The 27,930-nt window shown below is 32.0% G+C and overlaps 1 protein-coding gene across 3 annotated transcripts in view; it reads left to right on the top strand.

Annotated features, from left to right (window-relative positions):
• Window positions 1–498: 498 nt before the first annotated feature.
• Window positions 499–27,930, top strand: part of LOC114329352 (kynurenine aminotransferase) — a 45,054-nt gene continuing 17,622 nt past the window's right edge. Inside the window, exons 1-7 of one of the 3 annotated variants that reach the window (XM_028278414.2) lie at window positions 499–536; window positions 980–1,143; window positions 8,814–8,964; window positions 9,873–10,109; window positions 14,959–15,208; window positions 19,858–20,024; window positions 27,055–27,241. In XM_028278414.2, coding sequence (XP_028134215.2) covers window positions 513–536; window positions 980–1,143; window positions 8,814–8,964; window positions 9,873–10,109; window positions 14,959–15,208; window positions 19,858–20,024; window positions 27,055–27,241 — 1,180 coding nt within the window. In that variant the 5' untranslated portion in view covers window positions 499–512. Of the gene's footprint in view, window positions 712–979; window positions 1,144–8,813; window positions 8,965–9,872; window positions 10,110–14,958; window positions 15,209–19,857; window positions 20,025–27,054; window positions 27,242–27,930 lie in introns of all 3 variants that reach the window. The other 2 variants (XM_028278415.2, XM_028278416.2) reach the window with 2 other exon arrangements.

Below are 27,930 nucleotides of genomic sequence, written 5' to 3'. Positions count from 1 at the left end.
TGCCTGCCAGGTCATGGTTTTTATCCTTGGTGTGCTATGAATTATCACTATACAAATTTCTAGCCTTACAGGACGACCGTTAGTCGGAGGGTTCACTAGCTCTTAGACTATTCTGGACTTTATTTCTTTTATGATGTTGGCGTCTGGGTAAAGTTCTTCGAGCTCTTTGTTAGTTCTTATCGTATATTGTCCTGATGCTTCATCCAGCACAGGCTCAAAAGATCTTCCTTAGGATTTTTCTTTCCCAAACACGTAGTCTCCCTTTGTTTGCCTTTGTTATCGTCCACGTCCAACACGTTTCGTCCACATTTTCTGTCTCACTACATCTAGGCTCTGGAGTAGCTCGTCTGCTACTTCTTGATCACCGGTCTATATAAAAGCATGCTATTTCTCTTGGCAAATTTTCGTGCACCTCACCATCATTTACTGGGCTATTTCTTTGACAGAAAATATTTTTGAAAATTACAGTCTGTACTAATTACTAAAGTTATACAACCAACAATGCAACAATTATGTTTACAAAAATTCAAATTTATGTAGAAATTAAATTCTGATAACAATAAAAATTATAATACCTAATATGTACAATATAAAGTGATTATAAATTAAGCTGTAGAAGTAACTAGTTAACTTACTGATAGGCAAGATTTAATTTTTTCGAAATTTAAATAAGTATCTTTGTTGTGTTGTATAATAATAGAAATTAGAAAAGTATGTTTACTGATAAAATTTCAAAATAACATTTGACTTTTTTGTGACCTTTTAAGGAAGATGTAAAACTCAGGAATAATTATTATGTTTTATCCACTTTAAAATGTACTTTATAAATTATTATACTGTGATATAATACAGATTATGTTTTGAATTACAAGATTTTACTTTTATATTTTATGTGAAGATCACAATAAGGTTATGTTTTGTCATCATTTTCATTTATCTGCTACTCCTAACAGGATCATATTTTTGTAACAAATTGCAGATGTTCAAAGTAGTCTCCAGTTCAATAAAACGTTTCTACAAATCTCCGAATTCAATTTTAAAAATGAGTGTTAGATCAGCATCAGCATCTTGTGATAAAAGTAATTCTATTGATCAAAAGTTTGGACTGCCCAAAAGATATGCAGGAAGCAAAGAAAGTGTCTGGTAAGTGATTAATAACATTTTTATATTTGTACCACTTTTCAAATTCTCCCTCCAAACTGGAGTGTTCCCTGACTACTGGAAAGAGAGTTTTCTAAAGCCCATCTTTAAATCCCATGACAAAACCTGTGTAACAAACATTCTAACCGCTCTACTTGAACCCCTACTACTCCAACTACAATTTGGGTTTAGACCAGGAAAATCTACAGAATTAGGTAATTCTTCTTAGTCACTTCACGTCAGGTGGACTTCTTGCTGAATACCTTGGAGAAGGGGTATCACACAATATTTTGTGGCATAAGTTAAAACTGATTGGGACTAATGAGCTGTAATTGTCATGGATCCAAAGCTACTTATTTGATCGTAGACCAGATATGTAACCAGGATGATCTAAGGGGAGGGTTACATCTACTTGAAGGTCTCTGGGAGGCATGGAATAATAATGGTGTTAAGCGTATAGAGCTCAAAGTACATAAAAAAGGGGGTTTATAACCTAGAAAACCACCCCCTGGTTTCACCTACGTCGTATGTTGTAGACTGATTGTTAAAATTGACACTTTTCTTTTTGAAATAATATAAGTTCCATCAGGAGTGCCTCAAGGCTCTCACCTTGGACCACTCTTGTTTAATATTTTCATAAACGAATACATGGATGCTTCAGTAAGTGTAATTAAATCTCCTGGGGATTGTGAAAAACTACAATATGTTTTAAATAACTTGCTAGAGTGGTGTAATAGAGATGGCACGGAACTTACTTCAACTAAATGTAAAACTGTGACTTTTTTTCGATCCAGAGATACTATTGTTTTTAACTATAATATTGGTCACTATAATCTTAAAAGAACTTCCCTTTTTAAACACTTGGGGGGTCACCCTTGATACAAACTTACAGCTTTCTCATCATCTAAATTTAGATAATGTTGTTAATAAAACTTTGCAGATACTGTTTTATTAGATGTACCCAGGACTTCACAAATATTACAGCTTTAAAAACCATCTACTGTGCTTTGGTCCGTCCCCATCTTGAGTATGCCTTTTGTGTATGGTCTCCTTCCTATGGAGTTCATATTAATGGTCTTCAGTTAGTTGAACATAAATTTTTAAAACAAATTGCATATAAACTTAATATCCTGGACAACTACAATGATACAGATAATCTTAATATCCTAAATATGGCACAAATCACTGCCTGCCACAAGAGAAGGGATCTGTCACTTTCTACAACATCTTACATGGAAAAACTGGAACTACAGAGCTTCTTCAAAAAATTAATATTCATGTCCCACTAAGAACAACTAGGGCTACAGTTAATTTCCATTACCCAATCCACTGTAATAACTATGGTCTTAACAACTTCCTCACTAGAACTGCCAGACTATCAAACCAGCACCTTAACATTGACCTTTTTCAATCATATAGCAAATTCCTGAGTCAGGTTTTAGTAAACATTAATTAAGTAAGACTTATTATTAATTATTACTCATATTCTGCGAATGTTGTTTAATATGATTGTTATTAGGCATGTTCTGTAATTTAAAAGTTTAACATAAATAAACATTATTTCTTTGTCTGTTAAGAGAACTCATCCTAATATTTAACAAAAGAGGGCAACTGATTTTCATTTCATTTATTTAAAGATGCCTACTTAGTGCTTAATAAATCAAACAATAAATAAACTTATAAATAAACTTAATAAGCTCATAAAACACCTTAGTACCTATGTGATGTGGTTTTGAGCTTCAGAATTGACAATAAATAACTCATCATTTTCAGAATACACATGAATGTAACCCATAATGTTCCACAACCTATCAACCAACACTATTCATTGTGATATTTTTGTAATTGTTTATTTGAAGTCTAGTTATTAACTCATTATACAGTTAGTTTTAAAGCCACAGGCCACTATTTTATTATTGTATAAATACAATATTATTTGATAAATACAAACTTTGAGCATTTCTGCTGAGAAGTAGTTTATTGTCATTGAAAAACTATTTTTAGATTCACCTTTTTATAAAATAAATAATATTTATTTTGTAGTCAATAATAAGAGCTATCTTCATCTTGGAACAATAGCTTCAATATATTTTATCCTTGTATTTCCATATTCCTTTTACTCCCATATTTAAATGTGCATCACCATATACATCATCATGGTGCTACAGCCCTTAAAGGGCATCGACCTTCCCAAGCTTTCTGCGTAATTCTGCTCTGCCTCTTGCTTGGATTTTCTGCGATCTTTTCAGCATCAAGTGTTTCCCCCTAACCTATCCAGCTCAGCTTTAACCTGCACCGTCCTATTATTCCAACTGGTTGCACTGTTAAAATCTTTTTGAAGTTATACTTCTTTACGCACGATATGAGGGTGAATTTTAATAGGATTAAAACCTTTGATCCTGGCGCAGTCGCATTAGAACTTTGTTCTGATTGGATGTTCAAATGACATGACAAAAATTATCCGATATGGCAAAACAAAAAAGTTTATAATTGTAGTGATTTTTAAATAGTTTTTAAAGCAACAGGTACGTAATAATTGTAAATGTATCATAGGTACCCTGCCGTGCTAAGCCCAAAGGCGGTAACTGATTTTTTATCGAAAATGAGATTTTTGTATTTCTAGGTAGGTTTCATTATATTATAATGCTTCTACAACTCCAAAGACTTTGTAAATATATTCTAGATACCCATTATAATACTTCTACAACTCCAAGAACTTTGTAAAATATATTCTAAATACCCTGTTCTACCTAGAAATACAACAATCTCATTTTCGATAAAAAATCAGTTACCGCCTTTGGGCCTAGCACGGCAGTACCTACCAAAATACATAGTATGTAATATCATTTGCACTATCATTTGAACCTACCAAAATACATAGTATGTAATACTTTTATTTACATAATTTGATTACCATCAAAATTTCTATCAATATTCATCTAATATATTGTTTTCTTACTCTATGTTTTGTTGTATTTTTTCAATTCTAAATCATTTCAATTCAAAATAATTTCAATTCAAAATCAAAATAATTTGATTTACATAATGCAAAAATGTCAAAAGTTTAATCCGTTTAGTTAGTCGATCCTCGCACATAATGACACACCGTCTCCGTGGCAAAGCATTTAATGCGAGTGAACCCCAATACAACGCCAATACCAGCCGCGCTGGTACGTTGGTTCAAATCCCAATAGAAACTTTATTTTTTTATTTTTTTTATACATTTTATGATTGTAAGTATATTTATTATATAACTTTATTTTCAGAAAATACATATTTAGTTGAAAAATTTTCCGACAATTAATGTTCAGAAATCATTTGTGGCATTTTTAATGTGTTTGTGTGTGTTTTATTCTTTTATTATTTTAATTTTTGGCACTGTTTTAATAAAAATGGTTGAGAAGTAGTAAGTATAAATTAGTTTTATATTTAAATAAAATATAAATAAAAAGTATATTAATTTCGTTTATAATCATATAATCATATAATAGAAGTATAACTTCTTACGTGCGTACAAAGTACACACACATTCTTTTTTATTATCTCCAGCAATTCGTTGGTTTGCAAATTTTAGAAACCACGAAGGTGTTACGAGAAAAGTTGGTTCCAATAAAGTTTTATTTTTGATATAATTTTTAATTTTATTAAAAGTAAAATATACACTTGTCTTTTTAATTATGTTTGATTCCAGGACCCAGGCTAGATGTCCTGTTAAATGCCAATAGACCAGGGCGCATCTGTAAAAATATTAGTACATTTGGATGTTGAGAGGTGACTGATATTTTTTGCAGAAATTGCTTGAAAATAATTCATATAATAATAATTGACTTATCCTCCCCCTTAAAAAGTCCGGAACATTGTTATCATAATTGTTATGATAAATAATCAAAACGTCAAAAAATTAAGGAAAAATTCGATTTTTTCACTAACATAAAGAGTTCAGAGAAAATTTGCACTAACATAAAAGTTGTGTAATTAAATTTCCTACAATATAGGATTGGTTAAACATTTTAAATATTGTCACCCTTGTTGCAAAATAGCAATACTTCCGAAAAAACCATAAAAAAACAAGTATTCGCATTTTACGTTTTTTAACCATTTATGCTACACTTAGGACCTTCATATTTCACCCAGAAAAGCTTTATGATATAATAAAACAATACTCAATAAATTTCATTAAGATCGGTTTAACAGATTTTGCAAAATAAATTTTGCAATCTAGCTGTCGCAAAAAAATTCATGTTTTCAAAATGTTGCAGGACTGAAAATAAAGCAGATAGCAAGTTGAATTTTTTTTACATATTAGAAGAATACTGTACATTTTATTTGCAATTTGCAAAATTAAAATCGGTTAACTATCACGACGTCAGGAATTGTTTTAAATAAACATTAATTTTTGGTGCTACGCGCAGGATAGCGGATACGTTTGCTCTGATTGGGCATTCTAATGACCTTTGATAATAATTCATAAATTTTAATATAAGTACATTTCGATATAAATAAATAAATTTGTTTATTGCAAAATAAAACACATACTTCGTCATTTGAAATAACACTTTTTTTAGCAAAAACTTTATTTATTCATATATTTTAACTTAGAGAATAAAAGTTTATTGAAGTTATACTTCTTTAGGCGCGATTGAGAGTAAAATTTCATAATACTGCGCGCATGCGCACACAGACAGTATGGCGTTTAGTTGCTAAATCTTTCAAGTTATGTATAAATATATTAGTGCAAGAAAAGTTGTGAAAAGAATATAATAGTGTTTTTAGTAAATATATTTATTATAATTTTTGTGTCTTTGGATATCTTTCTCAGGAGTAAAATGAGTATTATTAAAACATTTTATTGTATATTTATTTTATACTTCACCTTGCCTGTTTGTTACCGTGAATTGTCATTAGGTACGTCCGAACCGATACAGACACAGTTCTCGTAGCATATTTGGTATAGCATTCGGCCAGAGATCGAGAGGTTTTGAGTTCGAATCCGGAGCAATCCTATACTTTTTTTTTATTTTTTTGTAAGCGGTAAGCACAAAATTAGTTTGGTGTTTAAAAAAAATTAAAAACAAACTGTTTAAAGTATATTTATTTTTAAGAAATGGAAGTATAACTTCTTACGTGCGTACAAAGTACACACACATTTTTTTTTTATTTTTAAACATATGCAATTGTTTAAACAATATTTCACAAACAATAATCAAATTAGTTTGATTTTTGTGAAATTAAAATATTAAAATACAACAAAATATAGAGTAAAAAATTAATATATCAGATAAAAATTGGAAGAAATTTTGGTGGAAATCAGCTTGTGTGAATCGAACACCTCTGTCCTACGCGTGGCACCAAAAATTAATGTTTATTTAAAAAAAATTCCTGTCGCTGTGGTAGTTAACCGATTTTAATTTTGCAAATTGAAAATAAAAGGGACAGTATTCTTCTATATGTAAAAAAATTCAACTTGCTATCTGCTTTATTTTCAGTCCCGCAACATTTTGAAAAAATGAATTTTTTTGCGAAAGCTGGATTGCAAAATTTATTGTGCAAAATCTATTAAACCGATCTTAGTATAATTTTCAGTATTGTTTTATTATACAGGGTGTCCCGAAAAGATTGGTCATAAATTATATCACACATTCTGGGGTCAAAAATAGTTCGATTGAACCTAACTTACCTTAGTACAAATGTGCTCATAAAAAAAGTTATAGCCCTTTAAAGTTACAAAATGAAAATCGATTTTTTTCAATATATCGAAAACTATTAGAGATTTTTTAATGAAAATGAACATGTATCATTCTTATGGCAGGAACATCTTAACTCAAAATTATAGTGAAATTTGTGCACCCTATAAAAAATTTGTGTACGTTCCAAGCAATTCATTATTGTGGTACCATTAGTTAAACACAACGTTTTTAAAACTTTTTTGCCTCTTAGTATTTTTTCGATAAGCCAGTTTTTATTGAGATGCGGCTTCTTTTTCAATATATTTACGTAAAAAATTTATGGGGGTTTTGTTCCTTTAAACCCCCCAAATGTTTGTGTACGTTCCAGTTAAACTATTATTGTGGTACCATTAGTTAAACACAGTGTTTTTAAACCTTTTGTCTCTTAGTCTTTTTTTCATAAGTCACCTTTTATCGAGATGTAGCTTCTTTTTCAAAATATACCTAAAATGTAAATTATAAATAAATTTTCAGATTATTAACAGGTCTCTACAAATCGTACTTAACCATATACAAATATGTGGTGGATTCGACAAATATTCAAAATATCTCGATAAACACTGGCTTATCAAAAAAGTACTAAGAGGCAAAAAAGTTTTAAAAATAATGTATTTAACTAATGGTGCCACAATAATAATTTAATTAGAACGTACACAAAACTTTGGGGGGTTTAAAGGAACAAAACCCCCATAAAATTTTTATGGAGTGCACAAATTTTACTTAAATTTTTTTTAAGATGTTGCTGCCATAAAAATGCCACATGTCCATTTACAATCACAAATCTCTGAGAGTTTTCGATATATGAAAAAAAATCGATTTTCATTTTGTAACTTCAAAGGGCTGTAACTTTTTTTGTGTGCACTATCGTATATAGGTAAGTGAGGTTCAATCAACCTATTTTTGACCCCAGAATCTGTGGTATAATTTATGACCAATCTTTTCGAGACACCCTGTATTATAAAGTTTTTCTGGGTAAAATATGAAGGTCCTAAGTGAAGCATAAATGATTGAAAAACGTAAAATGCGAATACTTGTTTTTTATGGTTTTTTTCGCAATTATTGCTATTTTGTAACAAGGGTGACAATTTTTAAAATTTTTAACCAATCCTATATTGCAGGAAATTTAATTACACAACTTTTATGTCAGTGAAACTTTACTCGGAAGTGAATACTTTTAAAGTTATAATCAAAAAAGAAGAAAAATATCGAATTTTTCTTTCATTTTTTGACATTTTGATTATTTAAACAATGTTCCGGACCTTTTTGAGTGGAAGAATAAGTCAATTATTATTATATGAGTTAATTCCAAGCAATTTCTGTAAAAAAATATGAGTCACCTCTCAACGTCCATCTCAAAACAGATGCGCCCTGGACTACAATGGTTTTGCTTGATTATAGTTGTAATATCTTTTCCACCAAACTTATGGTTGTAAAAAACTGTTTTTGTACTGTATTGTTATTAGGACCAAAGCAAGTTTATCACATAAAATCTAAAATAACTTTCATTCAAGCTAGATTTGTAATTCTGTATAATATATTAAGAACATTCATTCCAACATGTTTGTACTTTTATTTTATAGGTGACATTCAGGATGGTTTTTAAGTTAATTCTATTATTGGTGATCATTAACACATTAAGCGCCATGGAGGTCCCTAGGAACCGATATAGGAAGTTCCCCATAGGGACCTCTGTGTATTGACGAAACTGCTACGATCAATTAATTTTTTGGTCTATCCCTTTCTCTATTACCAATATCTTGTCTAAAACTCTGTTTATTAGCTTACTTTCTGTGTATCGATAAAAAGGAACCATTTTTTGATAGAAGAAATTTTGATATTCTTATATCTTTTTGGGGATTCGCCGCTCACCTAATAGTTCAAGATGTTTTATTTGCAACATTTTTGCATCATCAGTTGAATTCCTTAATATGTTTTTTTTTCTTTAAGGACTGAATATATACAAATGGCAATCGATCTTAAACCTCTCAACCTGGGACAGGGATTTCCAGATTTTCCTGCCCCACAATTCATTATGGATGCTTTAGCAACAGTTTCCAATAAATCAGATTATATGTTGCACCAATACACCAGAGGATTCGTAAGTAATTTTCAACAGTACAATTAATTGTAAATGTAGCAGTATACAATATCATTGAATGAAACAGTCCTATAACATTCACAAGAAAAAATAGGAGGAACAGTCCCCGCGCTAGAATGTAAGACGCTTGCCTCCAAAACTAGCATAGGCGCCCTTCGGTTCTTTTAAATTAACTTTTATATATATGACTTTCTCTGAATGAACTAAAACAAATCCGACTGCTAGTACGGAATTGCAACAAAATTTCACGATACGTGTGCCGTGGCGACATATGCTACAACAATCGAAAGTCTTACTTCAATGAAATTAAAAATACTTAATACATACTCATATTATGTTAACGTTGTTTAATATGGTTGTTATTAGGCATGTTCTGTAATTTAAAAGTTTAACATAAATTGTAATTGTGCTTTGCCTGATTATAAATAAATAAACATTATTTCTTTGTCTGTTAAGAGAACTCATCCTAATATTTAACAAAAGAGGGTAACTGATTTTCATCTCATTTATTTAAAGATACCTACTTAGTGCTTAATAAATCAAACAATAAATAAAATGCAGTAAACTCATAAAACACCTTAGTACCTATGTGATGTGGTTTTGGGCTTCAGAATTGACAATAAATAACTCATCATTTTCAAAATAGACATGAATGTAACCCATAATATTCCAAAACAGATTAACCAACACTATCCATTATGATAGTTTTGTAATTGTTTATTTGAAGTCTAGTTATTACCTCATTATACAGTTAATTTTAAAGCCACTATATTATTGTATAAATACGATATTATCTTTATAAATACAAACTTTCAGCATTTCTGTTGAGAAGTAGTTTATTCTTAGGCCAAGTAAAATAGTAAATACGAGTAAGTATACAAATAAATCACAAAATTTTCAATTTTTAGGGACACCCAAGATTAGTGAAGGCTTTAGCAAAGTTCTATTCTAAATTAATAGGTAGAGAAATTAATGAAAAAACTGAAGTTATTACCACTATAGGAGCATACGAAGCACTAAATGCTGCTATTATGGGACATACTGAAGTTGGTGACGAAGTTATTATCATAGAACCTTTTTATGATTGTTATGAACCTATGGTTAAGTATGCTGGTGGGGTCGCTAGATATATTCCGTTAAGATTGGTAAGGAGTTTGACTACATAAAAGATTGTAAAATTTCTTAATATTGCAAAATTGAAAGTTCAGTTTCTATTTTACACAGCGCTCTGTTGCCACATCTAAGGAATGTCTTCCTAGTCATAAAAATTAAATGATTTTTGTAAAAATAGTTCTGAAATGTAATATTTTAATGGACGGTGGTATTTACATTGCTTCAAACAATTTTTTTGTAGGTTGATATACAGGGTGTCCAGAAACTCTACCGACAAACGAAGACAGGAGATTCCTCAGATAATTTTAAGACAATTTAACCCAATTTACCCATTTCAAAAATGCTTCCTAAGGGAGCTGAAGCTATTTTAAAATGGCGTCTGATGATTAGTTTTTCTGAAATACCTCCAAAACGCTTTTATTTAGAAAAACGGAATTTGGTACGCGTATTTATCTTCTAGAGATAAATCGATTCCGTCCATTGCGAATTTCTAGTAACGGTCATAGGCGTAAGTTTTGGATAGAGCAACGGTTATTTTATTGCATAACTTTTTTGGCTTTAATTTTTAAGCATTTTTGACTCTGGATTAATAAATTGTGAGGTATTCTAATAGTAAAAGGTACTCTTGCTTTAAACGGATGCACCGTTTTCTGGAAAAAATCGATTTGAAAATTTTTCGTTTTTTGAATTTCAAAAAAAATTTAAAAAAAGAATATTTAGAAAAACGAAAACTGGTATTTTTATTTATATTCCAGAGATGAATCGATTTCATTAATTGCGAATTTCTACTACCGGTCATATGCGTCCGTTTGAGATAGGTAAACGGTGATTTTATTGCATAACTTTTGTGTCTTTAATTTTTAAGCATTTTTGACACTAGATTATTAAATTATGAGGTACTCTAGTACTAAAAGTTATTCTTGCTTTAAGTTGGTAAAATACACCGATTTTTTTAAAACTTTTCAAAATTCTTTTTTTTTCAAATTCAAGTAACGAAAAGTGTTCAAATCGATTTTTCTAGAAGACGGTGTGTCCTATCGACTTAAAACAAGAGTACCTTTTAGTACTAAAATAGACTGGTATTATAACATTCTGCTAAAAATTAAAAATTATTTTTAAAATTTTTTTCTGTTTCAAAAATTACGCGATACTTTTTGCGTTTAGTGTACCTAGTGTTAGATATAAAATAACGCGCGACCGATCGTGTGACCTAAAAGAGCGCGACTGTTCCCGGGCTAAGAAGGTTTCGCGGTACATATATTAAAAAAATCTTTTTGGCACTTTTAGTTGTTTTTCACCACTGCAGAGGGCATCTTCCAGAAGATGCATTCTAATTTCAAAAAACTGTGTTTTTTTCTTAAAGTTTGCATCACCCTGTGGAATATTCTAGCATTTGTAGAATACTGAAATTAAAACCTAACTTTAGCCTCATGCTTTCTCAACATTTTGTTGTTTGATTGATTCGGTTATGTTGGATAATAAAAAAGTTAGGTGCTTTAACAACTAGCCATGTTTTTTATCAATACAGGGTGTTTTTAAAAAATTTTGGCAAAGTTTAAGGGGTAATTCTGCATGAAAAAATAATGACAGTTTGCTTTATAAACTTATGTCCGCAAATGATTCGTTTCCGAGATAGGTGGTGATGAAATTTTTCTGACAAACTTACGATTTATTTATTACTTACTATTGGTGCGATTTAATACGTAGTTATTACACATTTTTTGGCATACAATTAGGCATTTAATATTCACCATTGACGCGCATACGGGTAATACAGGGTGTCTGCGTAACTTTGCACCAAATGGGAAACTTTTTTAATATCAATTTTACGAAAAAAAGTCATTCTTTATAAAGTGCTCTGCATAGTCTAAAACCTAAGGTGCAATCATCAGATATCAAATTTTGTCAACAGTATACGAGGTATGTCAAAAAATATTAATTTCGCTCAAGAGCAAACTACCTTTATATTTCAAAATATCAAAAAAATTTATTATGAAAAGTTATTTGTAATTAAAAACCATATTCAAATATGCAATAACAGCCATCTACGAGAAAAAAAATTTCTGAGATTTTCCTAAATTACTGATTCCGAACATCATTTTTATTTATTAGACCTGTAATAACTCTTATTAATAATTTTAGGAAAAAAAGGTATTCTTCATAAAAATCTGTGCATGGTCTAAACCTCAAGATGCAACCATCAGTTATCCCAAGTGTGTTAATTTTATACGAGGTGTATCAAATAATATGAATTTAGAAAGAATTCTTTCTATATTCTTTCTAAATTCATATTATTTGACACACCTCGTATAAAATTAACAAACTTGGAAAACTGATGGTTTTATCTTGAGGTTTAGACCATGCACAGATTTTTATGCAGAATAAGTTTTTTTCCTAAAATTATTAATAAAAGTGTTATTACATGTCTAATAAATAAAAATGATGTTCGGAATCGGTAATTTAGGAAAATCTCAGAAATTTTTTTTTCACGTAGAAGGCTGTTATTGCATATTTGAATGTGGTTTTTAATTACAAATAACTTTTCATAATAAAATTTTTTGATATTTTGAAGTATAAAGGTAGTTTGCTCTTGAGCGAAATTAATATTTTTTGACATACCTCGTATACTGTTGACAAAATTTGATATCTGATGATTGCATCTTAGGTTTTAGACTATGCAGAGCACTTTATAAAGAATGACTTTTTTTCGTAAAATTGATATTAAAAAAGTTTCCCATATGGTGCAAAGTTACGCAGACACCCTGTATGATGGCTCATATTACCCGTATGCGCGCCAATCGTGAATATTAAATTCTTAATTGTATGTCAAAAAATATGCAATAACTACGTCATAAAACCCACCAAATTGAATTTGCAAATTTTAACCGGTTTTAAAGCAATAAATAAATCGTCAGTTTGTCAGAAAAATTTCAACACCCCCTATCTCGGAAACGAAGCATTTGCGGACATAAGTTTATAAAGCAAACTGTCATTATTTTTTCATGCAGAATTACCCCTTAAACTTCGCCAAATTTGTTTAAAAACATCCTGTATTGATAAAAAACATGTCTAGTTGTTAAAGCACCTAACTTTTTTATTATCCAACATAACCGAATCAATCAAACAACAAAATGTTGAGAAAGCATGAGGCTATAGTTAGGTTTTAATTTTAGTATTCTACAAATGCTAGAATATTCCACAGGGTGATGCAAACTTTAAGAAAAAAACACAGTTTGATTCGTACACCCGGTATTCAATGAGAATTTATCTGTTTAGCAACAATATTATTAGAGCAATATTATCAAGGAACAAGGCTATAACATATTAAAAAAATCACTTAAATCGGACAACAGGTTTAGGAGATATGACATCAAAAATGACCCATTTTTAAGGTGGCCGGTTAATTTTGGCCCAGAGTGTAAATAATGTCTAAGGATTTTACCAAAGAATATAGACGTGAATATAGACGTTACCAAACGTTTTAGCATAAGATTTTGTGTTCCCACTGAGTAGGTGCATAGACCTGACAACGACTACGGAGCTTACGCGATCTCACCACCGCGGCCTGCTTTGAAGTGACGAATAAACGTGACCATCTGTTCCATATAAAAGCTTCTTCTAGGAGAGTATATGTATATTATTTGATTTTACGTTCAAAACAGCCTAACCGTTCTTCATCACTTTTTGGTATCGTCCACATTTCTGACGCGTAAGTGAGAACGGGCTTGATTAGAGTTCTCTATGTCAATATTTTTGTTAGCTTAAGTACAGTTGAGTCCGCGAGTCCTTACCCGTGCGTCATTAATAGGGCTTTTCATTCACAGTCATTTGTTTCGAGCTTCTGTCATGTGTCACTAAATATTAATATATCTACGTCATACGTTATTGGTATATCCAATGATACAAACCAAAGACGTATGACGTAGATATATTAATATTATGTGACACATGACAGAAGCTCGAAACAAATACCAATCGATGAAAAGCCCTATACCTGGCGAGATAAAACACATACTTTTTATCTAGCATCATTCTCTTCCACGCATGAAACTCATGACAAACCAGCTGCCGTTTGTTATGAAGTAAAAACACATGTTATTTTTATGAACCATCTAGACTCAGTGCATTGAAAAGAGATAGGTACAAAAAAGACGATTCGGTATGTTCTCATATTTTAAGCACAATTTGTTTGACGTTTCTGCTTTGTTTACTTTTGTGGCTGTCAGTCAGTTGAATTTTTTGCGGTTTTTGTCGAATTTTTGCGTTTTGAAGTTTCTTTTTATTACACAAACAGTTGTTTTCACAACTAATTTTATATTGGGCTTTGAACTTTTAAGGTAAATAATTATATTTTGGCAATTAATATTGAAAACATACAAAGCTAACGTCATTCACACAGTAAAGCAATGATTGTGTTTAGGTTTCCGTCAAAGTGAATAAAATAACAAAAATAAAATATGTTATTGAATTTTTTTATAAATTGTTTATTTATTTATTACTTAATAATAATAAAAAAATTTATTAAGCTACTTCAAATGTAGCTGTAATTCTGCACAAAAATTTTGAAGCAAAACTTACATTCGACATTCTATATATTTGATAACGTCAAATTTTATAATAAAACCCGTAATCGGAACAGCAGCCACTTTTTGTCCCTTGTTGTTGCGTGAAATAGATTTCCGATTTATTTCGTATGCTTTAAATGATGACGCACGGGTAACGACTCCCTGACTCAACTGTAGGTACCGTTATAAATACAGCTATAACTTCGCTGCTATTTCTAATTTCTTATTAAAATTCGACAGTATTTCTAAGATACTAAGAAATGTTTTTACGTAAAAAAAACATTTTTTTAATAATTATATTGCATTTTATTTTTAGAATCAACCCGCCGATGGGAGATTACCTAGTTCAGCGGATTTTACCCTGGATAAAAAGGAATTGGAGGGATTATTTAACGAAAAAACGAAAATTATTATAATCAACACACCGAACAATCCTCTAGGCAAAGTCTTCACTGAAGAAGAGTTGACTCATATTGCCGATCTGTGTAAAAAATGGAATGTCTTGTGTATCTCTGACGAAGTGTATGAATGGATAGTGTACAAACCGAATAAACATGTGCGAATAGGTAAGGGAAACATTTTTAATGACATTAACACATGACTTGTTTTAACAAATAAATTTTATCTACTCTATCTCACATTATGTATAAGTTTTTAGTTTGTGAAAACTGTCATTATAGATAGCAGTACGTCTTCTTTTTCCTTCGTGTATGTAGGTTTTAAAGCCTGTTTCTTCTTCAATATTAGCCTCCTAAATTGTTTAAGTTATCGCACCATCTTTTTCTTGGTCTGCCAATACTTCTTCGTCCATTTGGTGACTTACAGTTGAGTGCGGTGTTCACATCTTTTTCTGACGAGTGAGGTGTTCACATCAGTTCCTCGCCAATGTCCTCACAACTCATTACCGAACGACTCACAAGAAAGGAATGTGACAACAGCATCGTCTTGCTCCGTTACTCACTTGCCGCTTTGCCGGCGGCAAGTGAGAGAGAGAGAGTAGCTGAATGTAAATACCCACTCGTATTCGCGCTGCCTCTCCTTTGACTTCCGCCACAAAAACCGACTCTTTAGGTATGTAGATGCAATGGCAGTAGCAGTGCCGGATTAAGGGGGGGGGGCTATGGGACTATTAGCCCCGGCGGTAAATTTTGAGAGACGGTACGTCGCGTTGCTCCCATCACGTTTTAATTATATATGTGGATATTTCAAATTTATGGGGTTGCAGCAGAATGCACTATGGAAAGTACTTCTTTTTTTTAGTTGCTGAAGAAATTTATGTTTTTTCTCAGCTTCAACTTACACATGGATACGACTCACTGATCTATTGAAAAATTGTGGCCATACAACATTTGTTCCAAAAAGAGTTAATGTGACTCGATGGTCAGGACGATTTAATGCATTAAAAGCTCTTAATTTATGTTATCAAGATATAAAGCAAGCACTTTTAGAGTTATCGTCTAACGACAACGAGAAGATGTCAGTTCGCTGTCAAGCAAACAATTTATACGAAAAGATGGCTACGTTAGAATTTGGTATTTATATTGCCTTTTGGTTCGAAGTACTGGAAAGAACTGACCTAGCGAGTAAATCTTTACAAAGCGCAAATATGGACTTACATACATGTTCGTCTTTGTATAGCTCATTACCTACAACATTTTTACGAGTCTCTTACGAGTGATAAATGTAATTTATTTGAACAAAAGGGGCAGCTTTTATCACAACAAACGTAATACAGCAAAGAAATTAGAAGTCGCAAAAGAAAATTAGTTTGAAGAAGCAGATACAGAAGAGATCCTTCCACCGCAAAATAAGATTAGAACCCAAGTGCTGTACAAAACAATTGATTATTTGGCAAATAATCTGAAATCTAGAGGAACAGCTTATGAAGATCTTGCCATCACTTTCTCATTTTTATTTTCTCTACCTCTTTCAGAGGATAATGTGATTTCAAACAAAGCGTCGGCATTAGTGAATATTTATTCGAATGACTTGGATACATCTCTAGCAAGTGAGTGTATTCAATTAAAACATTTTATAATGTCACTACTAGGCCAAGTTGAGTATAAAAATCCAACAACTCACAGTGCTACTTTTGTGATGGAGCTTTTGCATAAAAATAATATAATTGCAACCTTCTCAAACGTAGAAATAGCACTAAGAATCGTCTTATCCTTGATGGTTACGGCAACTGGTGAAAGATCATTTTCCACTTTAAAACGGGTCAAAAATTATTTGAGCAATACGATGACGGAAGAAACATTAAATTCGTTCGCTGTTTTAAATATTCATCATAATCATCTGCTTACAAAATTAGATTTTAATAAAATCATCGACCTGTTTGCAAGTAGGAAGTCAAGGAAAATTTGTAAATAATTATGTTAATTTACTTTAGAAGTTGTGAGTTTGTGTCTTTTTTGTATATTTGTAATAAATTACCTAGTAATATTAAAATAGTTTTAATGAATTGTAAGACGCATCTATACCTACTGGAGAGTGGCGGTATAGTATTACCTAGCCCCCGGCGGTCTGTGAACTAAATCCGGCACTGGGCAGTAGCATGACGAGCAGCAGCGCGAGTGAGCTATTTACACATTCACGCTGCCCACTTCCCTGCCCAATTCCCTGTCCAAGAGGACTGAGTATAAATGCGGTATAAGTTGCACTGACGACTGACGACAAGAAAAGCAGTTACTGGCCGGTCAGTGCCACTGTGGTGGGGGTAAAGATGACTAATGCGAAATGCGGTACAATGCATGGCGCTGCTCTACACTACTGTAATCTGATTAAATACATAAATAGAAACATAATTATATTATAACTCGCAAATTTTGTTCTACTGCCTAGCAGTCTGAGGGCCGCGAAAAATCGCTTCGAGGGCCGCATCCGGCCCACGGGCCGCGTAGTGAGTATGGCTGATCTAGTAGGTGAGGTGCGTATGTAGAATCTGTTTTTCTATTATTGTAAGTCCTTTTGTGTTCTGCTATACATCTGTTAAAGGTCTACCAGTTTGGCCGATATAAGTTTTTGGGCAGTCATTACATGTAATTTTTACATACTTTTTCTAATCACATATGAAGAGTCAGAGGGAAAAACGACGAATGCCATTTTTTGGTCATTTTGCGATTTTTGCGCAATCTGTTAGCTTAGGAAGAGTACTATCAACCTGTGAATGGCCAAGGGGAAATAGCGATGAGAATTGTCTTAACAACACGTCACAAGATTGGACGCAAGGGGGGAAAACAATGAATATTGGGGAGGTTTTTTTATTTTAAATTTCACCCCACCGTGGCGAAAAGGTGTTAATTATTCCCTTTTGCCTAATTGGACATCGGCAAAATATTTACATAAAAGCAAACTAATTTAAATGTTGTCTTCACAACAAAGGACCCCTCAGAAGCCTTATGGGAAATTGCTCTCTGTCAAATGCTCTGAAACTTTGGGTTCTGGTAGTCCTTGATATGTAGAACAAAAGAATCAATGGGCGCGTAGCTCCAAAAAATCATGGTTTTAAGATATTAGCCTCTGCAGTTATAGGTACAGTGAAGACGTTTGAGTTGGAATAAATTCATTTTCTCGAGTATGGGCGACTCTGGTGATAAATTACGAATCAGGTCGATTTTTATTTTTAAATTATAATTTTTTGGCATATATACCATACTAGTGACGTCACCCATCTGAGCTTGATAACGCAATCGATGATTTTTTTAAATAAGAATACGGGTCGTGTGATAGTTCATTTGAAAGGTTATTTAATTCTCTATTCACTAATATAAACATTAACATAATTATTTATACAGGTTGCCCAAAATATTTTTTTGAATTAAATTAATCGGGACAAAAAGAAGAATGTATATAATTTATTTCATTCGAAATACATTTTCCTGTTGACCGAAAACAGGAGAAAATGTTTATTTGATAAATAAATATTGTTTTTCGCTTAAATTCAATATCAAAGCTGCAACCCACCTGCCTCTTAGCAGTTTGAACATTTAATTTAAACGAAAAGCAATGTTTATTTTTCATATTAATATTTTTTTTCTATTTTCTGACAGCAGTAAAATATATTTCGAATAAAATAAATTATATACGTTCTTATTTTTGTCTCAATTAATTTAATTTAACATTTTGGGCACCCTGTATAAATAATTAGGTTAATGTTTACATTAGTGAATAGAGAATTGAATAACCTTCCAAATGAGCTATCACACGACCCCTATTCTTATTTAAAAAAATCATCGATTGCGTCATCACTCCCAGATGGATGACGTCACTAGTATGATATATATGCCAAAAAATTATAATTTAAAAATAAAAATCGACCTGATTCGTAATTTATCACCAGAGTTGCCCATACTCGAGAAAATTAATTTATTCCAACTCAAACGTCTGCACTGTACCTATAACTTTAGAGGCTAATATCTTAAAAACATGATTTTTGGAGCTACGCGCCCATTGAGTCTTTTGTTCTACACATCAAGGACTACCAGAACCCAAAGTTTCAGAGCATTTGACAGAGAGCCATTTCCCAGAAAGTTTCTGCGGGGTCCTTTGTAACTTTGTTTCTCATTTTACCGAAAATGCTTCCAGATACTTTTCGTATGGGACAAAAACTGATCTATTACATTTGTAATACACTTTAATATGGCGTAGAAAAAAAAATATATCCCCTGAATATTGATCCCTTAGTTACAACCCCTAACTTTATTTTTTTTAAATAGCACCCTGTAAGTTAGGGATGAATATTTAGGGGATGAATTTTTTCTACGCCATATGAAAGTGTATTACAAATGGAATAGATCAGTTTTTGTGCCATTCGAAAATCTCTATTCGTTTAAGAAATATAGCCTGGATAAATTAGTCTGGGACACACAATTTGACAAAAATAAACTGATAGTTTCTAGGTTATTTACGAACCGATTTTATTTTCAAAAAATGTGTTGAATAGACGATAAAAGACCACATCCAAAACTATAAAAAAATATATAGAGTGCTATTAAAAAAATTAAAGTTAGGGGTTGTAACTAAGGGATGATTATTTAGGGGATGATTTTTTTGTACGCCATATTAAAGTGTATTACAAGTAGAATATATCACCTTTTGTCCCATTCGAAAATCTCTATTCGTTTAAGAGATATAGCGTGGGTAAATTAGTCTGGGACACCCTGTAGACATTTATCGTTCTTCCCCCTGACCCTTCATATATTTTTTGTTTTAGCAAGCTTGCCTGGAATGTGGGAAAGAACAATAACTATTGGCTCTGCTGGTAAGAGCTTTAGTGTAACTGGGTGGAAGTTGGGTTGGGCTTATTGTCCCGCAAATTTAATGAAAAATCTGCAAATTATTCATCAAAATAGTGTGTATACTGGCGTAACTCCAATACAGGTAAGGTAATTATACCACTATCACTAAAGCTACTTTTAGATTTCTTACTGAAGATCACTTTATTATCAAAATGTTGAGCGAAAGTAATGGAAAGGGTAGATTGTAAAAAGTGACATTTATTAGACCTAAAACATTTGCAACTAACACTAAAAACATTAAAACTGTCATCTGCATATCTCAAATTTTTAACCAAGTTGCTCTTAATTTTAATGCCATATTCATGATCAGCCCATATTTTATTAATAATATCTTGGGATTACACGGTGCAAATAATTGCGGAAGCACACAACCCTGAAGAATTCTATCTATTTCTATATTAAGATGTCTTTTTTTCTAGCTGTACTGCTGCTCTTTGGCCGTAGTGGAGATTTGAAATTTAAATTTACACGTTACACTTTACTGATGACCAAGCCACTCTAATCTAATATTAAAATAATAAATAATAACTCCTCTTAAAGCTCTTTAATGAAATTTATCAGTCGGGTGAGATACCCAATGAATGGCTGACCTCAACATTTATTTGTCTCCCCAAAAAGAAAAATACTAGAGAATGCACCGACAACCGCACTATAAGCCTGATGTCTCACACACTTAAAATGTTTTTAAAGATCATTCATAAACGCATTTACCAAACACTTGATATGGATATCGAAGAAACCCCATTTGGATTCCGTAGAGGCTTATGTACCCGTGAAGATCTCTTTGCATTCAACGTACTAATCCAGAGATGCTTGGATGTGAACCAGGATATGTACGTCTGTTTGATAGATTACAACAAGGCTTTCGATAAAGTCCGCCACAAACAGCTAATGGACGTCCTCAAAGCAAAACAATTACAATACAATGACCTTCGAATTATAACAAATCTATATTAGAAACAACAGGCACACATACGCATTAACGAACACACATCAGAAGAGTTCGAAATTAAAAGGGGAGTGCGACAGGGGTGTGTATTGTTACCACTACTATTCAATGTATACTCTGAAGAATTTATGAAAAGAGCTCTCGAGGGAGAACCTGCAGGAATAAAGGTAAATGGAACGCCAATTAACAAAATTAGATATGCGGACGATACTATCATAATAGCAGACAACCTTCAAGACCTCCAAAAGCTAATGAACAAGATAATTGAGTATGGAGAAGAATATGGATTATCAATAAACATCAAGAAAACTAAATTTATGAGGAAAATAAAATTCCTGTAGCTGGCTGTATACCATAAATCACAAAAAATACAAGATCCTTTGTAAAAGGTATATTTAAAAGACCCTAATAAGAGTTACATCACAAAACAAAACGTTTTCGGATTAATAGGTAATCCATCATCAGTGTTAAGCCCTAACATAGTAAGTATAACATAATTAATAATAGACAATGTTATAAAAGTTGACTAAAGTTACGAATTGACAGAGGCCATACTTACAATAGCATGCATGCGTGAGTCACCAAAAAGTTATGGTTAAGAACCCTTTAAAAGTTTCAATATCTTAAATGATACTACATATTTTTATTAAAACAGATGGATCTTGCACATATTCCTGGATATAATCCAGGGCAACACAGGACTCTAACCCACGTGGATGTGATATGTAAGGAATGAACCTCACATATTGAAAATTGAGTGTCAACTGAACTGAAAGATGAAAGAACTTTAGAAGTATGCCAGTGACAGATTGTCAATGCGACGTTATGAACTATTTTGTTACTTCAGCCAACGAATTTAAAGTTTATGTTGATACATATGTTGAAAATAAAACATTATCAAATATCCATATATTGGTGATAGAAATATTCGAACATAAATGTAAAATTGTGAAATATGTGATGATTAAATATATGAACATGACAAATGATAAATAGGTACTAGGAGTTATGCAATAGAGTGGTAATAGACTTAGAATTGTTAAAAAGGCCTTTTACGAAATACGTCTAGGATAACATAATTTGTTTAATATGTACATAAATGTACAATTCTAAGTTATTGATTAATGTGTGAGTGTTTTGATGACTGATAATTTGATCTAATTTGTTGAGTACAGATAAACCTGACAAAATTGGAAAGTGATGGTATATTTCGTTTGGCTGAAGAAATTTTGTTGTTATGTGCGAATGAGACTAAAAATACTTGATAAGACTGATAACCCAAGAGACTAACCCCAAACCGCCCGAAACTGAATGGATGAATAAGGAAGAAGGGTGGAGGATCAGGGTGGAAGGATGTGGAGATAATCAATAATGTAGAAAATAAAACGGATAATGTAGAAGTATATCTAAATTGCTGTAGAAGTGAAATAATAAGAATGTGGAACGATAAAATGTGAATAAAATGTATTAAGAGTTTGAAGTAGGATGTTGCTTATAGAAAATTTGTATAGAAATAAAAAAGGTAGATGATAGTCAAAGTATGATGATACACATAAGATGAGAGGATATAGATGATATGTGTTATGAAAAAGGTTGTCGGTGTACGGGTTGAAAATCTCGATTAAAAGAAACACAATTACGACTTTTCTGCTTCCCTTTAACTATTTCTAAGTCCTCATACAGGTCCAATTTTAGGAAGTTTTTTTGAGGGATGTTATGTAACAATGAGACGTCTTCTGGGATGTTGAGAGTATGTTTATTTTGTATGAGATGTGAGAAAGTTGAAGTGTTCTCTCTTTTGGTATGTTCTAAGGAACGAGAAGCTAGTGATCTACAGGTTCTTCCTATACAGGGTGAGTCACCACTAACGCGACGGAAGATTACAGCGAAATGGCAAAAGATTTGAAAAAAAAATTAATTAGTGGTTTGTAAGTTGATAAAATCTACATTTTAAAATTATTTTGAAATATACAGGGTGTCCCAATAAATGGCGGCGTATCAAAGTTATATTTTTTCTTATGAAACACCCTGTATTTTATTGCATTTTTTAATTGTCCGCAAAAAATAAGGTATAGTTTCATAAGGCTTCCCTATACCTATGTACAGAGTGTTCTGAGTTATGGTGACTTTTCTTAAAATGTAAAGTTTTAAAAGAAGGCTTATTCTCAAGTTATTTAAGAAATTATAAAAAAATACTTTTACATCTAAATATTTGGTTATTGGTTGAATGTATTTCATGATTAATTGTTACACATTTATTTACAGGGTGTTCAAAATTTACAGTTTTATTATTGGATTATTCAATTAGTCATATGATTCTTATTTTAAATAGAACACCATGTATATTAATAAATAATTATACTAAACAAATCTACCTCTTTCGAATGGTATATGGATGTCCTATACCTAGGTGTCATAGTTTTTGCGTAATTTACAATTATTAAAATTTTTAATCTGTAAATCGATTTTAAAACAAAAGATGTAGTTAATTAACGGCATTGTATGACATTGTCATTTTGTGACAGTACGGTCTGGTAATTATTTTATAATTAATGTATTCCATGATTGATTATTACACATTTATTTACAGGGTGCTCAAAATTTACAGTTTCATTATTGGATTATTTAATGTGTCATATGATGCTTATTTTAAATAAAACACCATGTATGTTAATAAATTATTATACTAAACACAGGTTCCTCTTTCGAATGGTATAGGGATGTTCCATAACTAGGAGTCATAGTTTTTGCGTAATTTACAATTTTCTTAAACGGTAAATTGATTTTAAATATAATATTTATGCACACCCGATTTTTAAACTGTACGAAAGAAATGTTTGTTTACTGTATCATAATGAAATGAAAATTATGTCTATTTACTAGACCATTATTATGAAAAGTAGGTAGATTGGTCTGTATACAATACATTTAAAAAAATCAGGATCTGCTCCAAAGTCTAAAGTCCATAAACGATAAGTTAAATATTAATAATAATCCTGTTCGGTCTAATATTGGTGTAGTTGAGTTTTATACGGATAATAGTGGTTTCTGTTAAGTATTCTAACAGTCGTTTGACTGATTTACCCGAAATTTTTTCTTTACTAGTATTTGGGTTTTCCGTAACAGAAAGCAGGACATCAAGTTCCTTGACGTGATCGCAAATAACTGGTTTATTTTTATTTAACTTTCCGAAATTTCTCAAAAACGTCCTTTTTTGGGTGTCTTCTATCAGGATACCTACTTTTGAGCGTAAACTTTAGAAAGTAAGATACAAATTTGCAAACACTCCCCAATGCAAAGTACCATGTCTACTCTTTCGTAGATAACGTGGTTATTCATTTTTAGGAACAATTAAATTTGAATATCATACATGGATGTTTATATTTTTGATATTTACCAGATCGTACTGTCGTAAAATGACGATGTCATACAATGAGATACATCTTTTGTTTTAAAATCGATTTACAGATTAAGAATTTAAATAATTGTAAATTACGCAAAAACTATTAGAACTAGGTATAGGACATCTATATACCATTCGAAAGAGGTGACTTCGTTTAATATAATTAATAATTAATATACATGGTGTTCCATTTAAAATAAGCATCATATGACACATTGAATAATCCAATAATGAACTTGTAAATGTTGAACACCCTGTAAATAAATGTGTAATAATGAATCATGGAATACATTCAACCAATATCCAACTATTTAGATGTAAAAGTAGTTTTTTTATAATTTCTTAAATAACTTGAGAATAAGCCTTCTTTTAAAACTTTACATTTTAAGAAAAGTCAACATAACTCAGAACACTCTGTACATAGGTATAGGGAAGCCTTATGAAACTATACATAATTTTTTGCGGACAATTAAAAAATGTAATAAAATACAGGTTATTCCATAAGAAAAAATATAACTTTGATACGCCGCCATTTATTGGGACACCCTGTATATTTCAAAATAATTTTAAAATGTAGATTTTATCAACTTACAAACCGCTAATTAAATTTTTTTTTTCAAATCTTTTATCATTTCGCTGTAATCTTCCGTCGCGTTAGTGGTGCCTCACCCTGTATATGTAGCATCACAATTGGAGCATTGTAATCTATAGACTCCACTACGATTTATATAGTTAATAGGGTCTTTAGAATTGGTAAGACACTGTCCTAGATTATTTGGTACTTTAAAAGAAATGTCAGTGTTATCAACTGCTCTTTTAAGAAGGTTTCTGATATCACCGGAAAGACTTCATGATTGAATGATATCCAAGTTCGAATAGAGAAAGCAAGAACAAACTTCAATAAAATGAGAAAGGTACTTTGTGCAAGAGAACTGAAATTAGACTTGAGAATTAGGCTGGCAAGGTGTTATAAATGCAAGTTGGAAGCATTTGAACTGTGGGTGTATAGAAGAATCCGGAAGATATCATGGACCGAGCATGTAACAAACAGCGAAGTCATGAGAAGAGTCAACAAAAGACTGGAAATATTGGAAACCATCAAGACACGAAAGCTGCAATACCTGGGGCATGTTATGCGTAATTAGAGATACAACATACTTCAATTAATTATACAGGGGAAAATCCAGAGCAAGAGAAGTGTAGGAAGAAGAAGAATCTCATGGTTGCCTAACTTGACGGAATGGTACGGATGCACATCAACCGAACTATTCAGAGCAGCAGCATCTAAGATCAGAATAGCCATGATGATTGCCAACCTCCGTCGTGGAGATGGCACGTAAAGAAGAAGAAGCCACTCTAGCTGAAGACGAGAGTGATATAGACTGTATCCATAGCAAACTGGAAGCAGAGTACACCAAGAGGGCCTCACAATTATTGTACAAAAAACCGAGTACTTAGTTGCAGGAGAAAAACCAGCCATTTTTTCGAAAAATATTCGTAAACTATTCGCACGGCACAAGTATTGGACACCAAAACTAGGAGAGAATTGAACTATCGGCCGATAAACAATTGTCGTGTGTGCGCAACTCCTAGTTAGCCAATACTGATTAAACCGTCGGCCGACTTTTTAGTTTGAATGCAATCGGGAAGCCCATCAAATTTTTTGGCGCACGAGACTGAATCGGTGTAATGTGCGCATCTGCATACCTCTCTGTACTGATTAAGAAGCCGACCAAACTATCGGCCGATCAAAAGTTTGCAGTCTGCGTATATGAGACAATGAGCACAGATTACAATAGAAACATGCACCAATAGTCATGAAAGAAACTTTCATAAAAAAGAAAAATTAAAGAAAATTTTACTTGAAGTAAAACACTCCATGGTGTAGTTGGTATATTTTAATAATAATTAAAAAAAATTTGAAAATCCAAAAGGATTACGTTCAGAACGTTTTCGGACTTATCAGTTCATCATCAGTGAACTCCCTGTTCTTGCTAAATAGCCACAGTGCCAAACACTGGTTAAGTTGTATGTTCAATCAAGATTGACAGACTAAACGTGGTTCAATGAAGACCTAATCACATAAAAAATCTCTTAATGTAATACAGTAGAGCATCATGTTGCTGGAAGTAATCCATTGGCATCCAATTTAGGCCAAATTCTTTTACTATTTTTACTGTGTAGTTGAAACATACAACTTAACCAGTGTTTGGCATTGTGGCTATTTAGCAAGGACAGGGAGTTCACTGATGATGGACTGATAAGTCCGAGAACGTTCTGAACGTAATCCTTTTGGGTTTTTAATTTTTTTTTAAATTTTGTTTAAAATATACCAACTACACCAAGGAGTGTTTTACTTTAAGTCAAATTTTATTTAACTAGATGGTATACAGCCAACCTTCGGGTATTATCCCGTTTTATTTATAAAAATTAAAGACGCTGCTCTCATCTTACTTAATGAAAAACATTGTAGCAGGCTCTGGCTGCATTTACTAAAAGTAGAAGTCAGCAACACGAATATACCAACAATAGCGGAGGATTAGTAGAAATCCAGAGACACATCATCTACAATTATACATAATACATATACAACACACAATACATAAACGTTTAATACATAAACACATAATGCATGAACAATACATAAACGCCCAAAATCATCAGAATTTGACATCATGCTTGTTATTTAATAGTCTATTCATCTCCTTAATTGCATTAGTAATCTCATTTGCCTCGTATAATGGTTTTATTGCATTACAGGAGGCTTGTGCCATAGGATTTGAATTAGAAATGGAACGTTTCGGAACTGATGAATGTTTCTTCATGCAGCTACCCAAAGAAATTGAATGTAAAAGAGACTACATGGCAAAATTCTTGCAGGATGCAGGAATGAAACCTGTTATTCCAGAAGGTGGATATTTTATGTTAGCTGATTGGACGCCATTAGGTATAAATCATATTTTTTGTAAACTACATGGTATGGTAAAATGAGAATTGAATGCTTTCACAGCCACAGTTACAATTTTCAGTTATTATAATTACGTACCATCTGCACAAGAAGGATGGATTGTTGATCACGAGTTCAGAGGTGAAAACCTATTGTGGTGTATGGTGAATTACCACTCACGTATAAATGCGTGCTAGTGCGGCAGATTCGTGCAAATATTATAAGTATTGTGCACTTAATGATAGAAGCATATAATTTGGACCACATATACTACACATATAAAGGTCCAAAATTAGATATGAGCATCTCAGATTTTACCTTTTACAAAACTGTCGGGCATCCAAAATGGCGACTATACATATGTGACTAATAGCATGATAACTTTTAAACGAAAAGTCCGACTTCAACCAAATTTGGTATATGGGTTCTTTTTTTGATGTATAAGATCGAGCTCCTGAACCGGAAGAATCGGTTTACCAGAAGTTGTTTTTCTTGATGTTTTATGTAAAAATATGTTGTTTTTGTTCAATTATTTCACCCTGTATATATTAATTTTTTAAAAAGGTAATACCGGCATTGAAAAGAGCGTAAAAATATTTTTTAGGAAATATTTTGAACTTTTTAGTTATATTAATTACCGTGTAATAAATGCATAACTTATCTTCACATGTACCTATGTGCGGCAGATT

Source organism: Diabrotica virgifera, chromosome 4 (genome assembly GCF_917563875.1).
Source record: "Diabrotica virgifera virgifera chromosome 4, PGI_DIABVI_V3a".
NCBI lineage: Eukaryota > Metazoa > Arthropoda > Insecta > Coleoptera > Chrysomelidae > Diabrotica > Diabrotica virgifera.
Note: the sequence above shows the minus strand (reverse complement) of the source record. Positions and strands in the feature narration are given on the sequence as shown.